The sequence below is a fragment of the Lolium rigidum genome, chromosome 2 (assembly GCF_022539505.1).
Source record: "Lolium rigidum isolate FL_2022 chromosome 2, APGP_CSIRO_Lrig_0.1, whole genome shotgun sequence".
NCBI classification, from domain to species: Eukaryota; Viridiplantae; Streptophyta; class Magnoliopsida; order Poales; family Poaceae; genus Lolium; species Lolium rigidum.
In genome coordinates, this window is record NC_061509.1 from 143,025,540 (window position 1) to 143,032,102 (window position 6,563).

The 6,563-nt window shown below is 45.8% G+C and overlaps 1 protein-coding gene across 1 annotated transcript; it reads left to right on the plus strand.

Annotated features, from left to right (window-relative positions):
- The first annotated feature begins 4,457 nt into the window (after positions 1-4,457).
- Positions 4,458-5,576, plus strand: LOC124687379 (transcription repressor OFP8-like). The gene is made up of 2 exons (XM_047221170.1): positions 4,458-4,842; positions 4,945-5,576. Exons 1-2 carry the CDS (start codon positions 4,458-4,460, stop codon positions 5,436-5,438), a joined length of 879 nt encoding a protein of 292 aa, XP_047077126.1. The 3' UTR covers positions 5,439-5,576.
- Positions 5,577-6,563: the final 987 nt, after the last annotated feature.

Sequence of the window (6,563 nt, forward strand, 5' to 3'; positions counted from 1 at the left end):
GATTATTTGATGCCATTCATTGACATAGACATGCATACCTCTCAAAATATATATTGTCAACACTCCTATTGCTTTCAAAATAAAAAGTTCTAGCACATGAGTAATCTTGCTTCCCTCTGTGCAGGGCATTTCTTTTACTTTTATGTTGAGTCTTCATATTCTTGCTCTATGCAGCACTAAGAGAGCATAGTTGTCATTCTGAGTATAATGTGCATAGTCCCAAAATTTATTATTGATTGATTCATGATTATGAATATTGCTTGTTCTCCAATTATTTGTATCTAGTCACCCTCTAAACTTTAAAGCTGCCCTGGCATTTATGTTTTGCTCATTCATAAAGGACAAGATGAATACCACTTTGCTATGTTTTTGCAATGCTCATAAACAAACAGTTGCTTTCAGTGCATTATTATTCATGATCTTTTGTTTGAGTTACTTCTCTTGTTATAACATAGTTGCAAAGTATTGTTAGAATTATATCTATCATGCCTATGTTTAGAGTACTTTGATCCCAGCTCACAATGCTTTTACAACAACTTGATGAAGATTGTGTTGGCTTCATGTCACCTCAAAAATTATCTTTGTTATCACTTACCTACCCGAGAACGAGCAGGAGTTAAGCTTGGGGATGCTGATATGTTGCAGACGTATCTATCTATAATTTTTGATGCTCCATGCTTGTTTTACACCAATTTCTATATGTTTTGTCTACAATTTGTGGCGCTTTTATGTATTTTCCGGAACTAACCTATTGACAAGATGCAACAGTGTCAGTTCATGTTTTTTGTTGTTTTTGTATTTCAGAAAAGTTGTACAGGAAATATTCTTGGAATTGGACGAAACAAAAGCCGAAGTTAATATTTTACCGTAACAAAGACAAGTCCGGAGGAGAGACGGAGGGGCGTCACAGGGCGGCCACACTACCCCATGGCGCGACCAAGGGTGGGCATGCGCCATGGCATGGTGTGGGCCACCCAGGCGGCCACCAACCTCGCCATTCCGCCTATATAAATCCTTCGACGCAAAAACCCTAAATCATCCAGCCTCCGTCCACGAAAAGTTCCGTCGCCGCCGCCATCGTCCATACAAGTTTCGGGGGTCGGAAGTTCCTGTCCGGCACCCTGCCGGGACGGGGATTGACCCCCGGAGCCATCTCCATCGAATCCAGCGCCTCCACTTCGACTCCTTGATGGTTTGTGAGTAGTTCTCCCCTGGACTACGGGTTCTCGGTTGTAGCTAGTTGGTACTCTCTCACATGTACTTCAATGCAATGATCTCATGAGCTGCCTTACATGATTGAGATCCATATGATGTAATCGGTGTTGTGTTTGTTGGGATCCGATAAATTGTGGAATTGTGATCAGATTGTTCATTATATTATCATACTACTGTTATTTAAGATCTTGCATGCTCTCCGGTACTTGTAGTTACCCTGATCAAGTAGTTGCTTGTATCTCCAAGAGGGAGTATTTATGCTCGATGGTGGGTTCATGCCTCTAGTTATCTGGAAGGGTGACAATAACTTCTAAGATTGTAGATGTGCTGTTTCTACTAGGAAGAAAACAACAATATTTTGTCTAAGAATAATTCTATTGTTTACTTTACACACATTGCTTAATGCGATAATCTGTTGCTTGCAACTTAATACTGGAAGGGGTTCGGATGATAACCTGAAGGTGGATTATTAGTCATAGCCGCAGTTAGATTACGGTCTATGTATTATGTTGTAATGCCCAATTAAATACCACAGTAACCTTTATCTTATCATAGCATGCATTGTCATGCCCTCACAATTATCAATTGCCCAACTGTAATTTATTCACCCAACACATGTTATTTGGAGAGTTAGCACTAGTGTAGATAGCTGGGAATCCCGGTCGTCTGTCATCATCATTGCTCTACAGTCAACTACGCACTGGAATATTTTCCGGTGCAACCTCCTATGTGTTACTGCTTCTGCTGTCGTGTTTGCCATTGCTCTCATATTACTGCTGCTTTCACATCACCCCGGTTACTAGTGCTTTTCCAGGTGCAGCTGAATTGACAACTCCGCTGTTAAGGCTTATAAGTATTCTTTACCTCCCCTTGTGTTGAATCAATAAATTGGGGTTTTACTTCCCTCGAAGACTGTTCTGATCCCCTATACTTGTGGGTCATCAAGCACCGTTATGTAGATAAGAAGAGGACTGATTTGAACTAAATTAGAGGCAAGGTATGTATATATGCTCGCATGCGTAGAGGAGCCATGAAGGGTTCACTTTTTGGCTATCCAGCGCCTGCAGGTGTGGGAAAGCTGAAATCAAGAGTTTCTCATGGGTCAACTTTTAGCTGCTATAGGTTGCTTTAAGAACCGTGATATACTGATATGCAGGAAATCTTTTTTGTTGTGGGGAACCAAACACGCAATACTTGGTCCAGTGGAAACGAGAAATGACCTCGTGAGGAACCAAACTAGCCCTAGGTGTATACACGTGGTGTGGCTTTTTGTTCTAGGGGAATCAACCGTTTGATGGTTACGTGGTGTGGGTTGAGACAATCGATCTGTTGGATTTGGCACCTGGCGGCTTTGATTCGTTTCGTCATCTTCTTCATTTTTTCATGGTCAAATAATACATAAATTAGAGCATCTCTAACAAATAATATATAATAGGACACCAAAGACAATTGCACTATGAACTATACATGAGAAAAATCCAGAATATACTGTGCAATTTTTGTTTTACAAGATGATGCGAAATAGTTTATGTTGCCACACAAGATGATTGAAAATAGGGCAGGACTACCGCACAACTACATCCATAATTGCATACATATATGAAATAAATAATACTCACCACGTTCCTAAATATAAGTCATATAGTTTCTGGCACGGAAATTAAGGAACAAATATTTAGGAAAAATTACACCATGTTTGACTGGAATTAGCCCTAGGAAATTGACGTGAGATAATAGAGGACTTTGCGTAAGCTAAGGAAAACTAATCAAATCCCTAAAAATATTGTGGGGCAACGCAGTAAACTTTATATTCTGGAATATTTCTCAAAAAACTATATGGCTTATATGTAGGAACAGATGGAGTATGAAACTTCATCTCAAATAAATCAAAATAGAACACAAATAGTACTCAATTATTACATCATAATACAAATAGTTCATCAAATGATCCATCAAGTAGCACACGAATCAACACAAAAACAACATTGAATTCTCCAAAACAACAAAATGACTCGGTCTCTGCCTCTATGCAGCCGCATCAGTTGACCAATCAAGTCGTAGATGTCATGGACCTCATTCTTGTGACGCTCATTCTCAATGATCATGCCATGCATGATCACACAATCAATCATGATGTGCGAATTGATTTGTTAATCCTAGATTGGGTTGCAAAGTCCCAAATGCTCGCTCCACATCTTTCCTAACCTCCGATTGAGCATTACGGAATTGGAGTTCTTTCTTTTCGTGAGGGTTTTGAAGTGGCTTCACAAATGTAACCCACTTTGGATAGACGTTATCCACAAGGTAGTATCCCATGTTATAGGTGCGGCCATCTGCTTGAAACTCAACCGATGGTGACTCACCATTGGCTAGCTTGGTAAAAAGAGCTGCCCATTGGGGAATATTGATGTCATTGCAAGAACTAGGCACTCATGCCCTATCCATGTCTCATGATCGGCCACGGTCTTAAAAATGATAGTGAAATCCTTCATAGACCCTCCGAATTGTCCATCTCATGTTGCATGACAGCTTTTCCACCTCCAATGCATGAAATATATGGAAGTGAGTATAGATGGAAACCCACATGCTAAGTTCTTCTTCAACAGCCGGGCTGTGTCCTAAGCATTGGATGCTCTAAAAAACTCAGGCCTGAACACCTCAACCACCGCAACTGCGAAACTCTTCACACACTTCCGCTCTCACTCATACGACAATCACCTTTTGGTAGGTTCTATGCCCAAGCTCTCGGACACAACTCATCATCTGCTCGAAGAACCGATTATGCAACTTAACACACTATGTAATGTGGTTGAACAAATCAAGAGACATATAGAACCTGCGGCAAAAAGATCTCTCGGGATACACCGGATGCTCAACATAATAGTTGAGCATGAAATTATTATCCGCGTCAATATCTTCCAATGATACTCTAATCATCTAACTCCTTTTGGGACTATTTTCTTTTTGTCCTAAGTGATACAAAAGTTAGTTTTTACATCGCCATCATCGGAGACATTATTAATAGGTGGATGGCAATTAAGTTGGATCCAATACTACTGTACCATGTGAAGTTGTGAACACGCAGCTTGCTGAGCGATGCTCGCTTCATCGCTCTATATAAAATCCAGCTAACGGCAGAAACCAGTCGAAAGCGTACTGCTAGTGCTAGGCTCACTCACAAGTCACAACTCACGGGTAGTGCCATAGCACGCTCTCATTCTCCAAGGACAAGAACAGAAGGAATGTTGAGCCCTGGCATTTCGGTCAAGAGGCGCCACGGCGGCGTGGGGTTCGCGATTGGCTGCGGCTGCAAGGACGCCAAGAGCGTGTCCGTTTCCGCCTCGCCGTCGCCGTCCGGCGCTGGTACGTCGACGACGACCGAGACGCGGCGCGGGGGCGGGAGGTCGACGAACCCGTCGGCGTCGACCACGACGGACACGCTGACCTCCGCTTCGTCGTCGTCCTTCGTCTGGGAGGACGCCGTGGCAGAGTTCGGTTGCATCGACGACGGCGGCCCCTTCAAGATGGACAGCTCGGCAGCAGCCACGCAGAGCTTCTCCGGCCTGCTCCGCGAGCTCAGCGAGCTGGAGCAGAGCGTCGCGTCGTGGGGCCGGAAGAGCCACAGCGAGAAGAAGCTCTCGGCGCCGCTGCAGGGCCGCGTCGACAAGAAACTCCCGACGCCACCGCAGGGCCGCGTCGACAAGAAACTCTCGACGCCGCTGCAGGACCGCATCGACAAGAAACCCTCCACGCCGCCGCGGGAGGCCAGGAAGGTGACCACGAAGAGCGGCGGCGACTCGACGAAGGGCGCTAAAGCCTACCACCGCGCCGGTGACGTCGTCCAGGTGGCGGGGCTCGACGGCCGCGTGGAGGTGGGGCTGGACGGCAGCGTGGCGGTGGTGAAGCAGTCGGAGGACCCGCTGGGCGACTTTCGGCAGTCGATGGTGCAGATGATCGTGGAGCACGGGATGGTGGCCGGCGAGGAGCTGCGGGAGATGCTCCGGCGCTTCCTCAACCTCAACGCGCCGCACCACCACGACGTCATCCTCCGCGCCTTCGCGGAGATCTGGGACGCCGTGTTCGCCGCCTCCGTCGACGACCCAGTCGTCCTCTCCACCGCAACCGCCACCGTCCCGACCCGCCGCGAGCCGTCTCCTGCAAGGCCGCCCGTGCCGAGGACCCCTCCGCGCCACCACCACTCGCCATCGGCATGGCGCGTGTAAACGTGCCACGTGAATATACTGCTACTCTTCGATCTTATCATTTGATTTGCCATTCGAGCTAGTTGGCAGGGAAGGTAGCGTTGGATTGGACTTACCACCAGTTCATTCTTGTACGTGAGTGAGTTTGTGATCTGTATAATGTGTGTTCTTCCGTATGTTTTCTCTCCGTACGTTCTTCTTCTCGTACGTACGAGTAGAGCACAGCTGGAACTCGACCATCCAGCGCGACCTCACGCGTACAACAAGATGGAGCACGTACTCGTGCCGGCGTCGGCGTGTACCTGGATCATACATACCCAGAGTGTCAGCGGATAGATCGGGCGTGCGACGCTTCGGTTGGGAGTGGACCGGTGGGGACTGGAGCTTGGGGCCAATACGCCATGGACGACAGCCAGTTGTGGTTGGATGGGAACGTGAGAGAGAGCGGGGCCTGTTCGTCTCGCATGCGCGCCCGCCCGTGCATTGCGGCCGGGGCAACACCCGCAGTGCATGGGTCAATACGGCAGCTTAAATTGTCCGTTGCTAGTACAGGGTTCCGATTTTGTGAGTCCTGCCCATGCCACCTGCTCCTAGCAATGCCAAACCCTCTACTGTGTCAACAGCTAGCATTATGGCCAGTCGTTTTTTAAAATGGAGATAAGGAAGTTCAAATATCGGTATGTTATAACTCGGTCGATATACATATATCAACCACCAAAATAAAAGTAGCAAAAAGCAAAGCATGTAACAACTATCGTTTCTTAAGTCAACTACTATGTCGCCAGCCAGACAGACTTTAGATATCCCAAGCAACCACCAACGGGCTCTACATTCCTGCTGATACAACGACGGTAAGAAAGGCCATCATTGGATTCAATATGTAACCAAAAAGATAACCTGTATTTTTTTTTTGTAACTTTCATCTTGTTTAAAATAACTAGCAGTGTGGCCCTCGCAAATGCGAGGGCATCCCCTTTATTTTTTCGAAAGTGGCACTTTCCATTCAAGAAAATAATATAGTTTTATGATCCGCAAAAATAGAGAGATAGATGTGAGAAATTTAGGATTATAGTTTGTGTCGTAATCCATTGATATTTTCTATAGTAGATTGGATTGTTTATTCTCATTTCAATGTGAATATGTCTG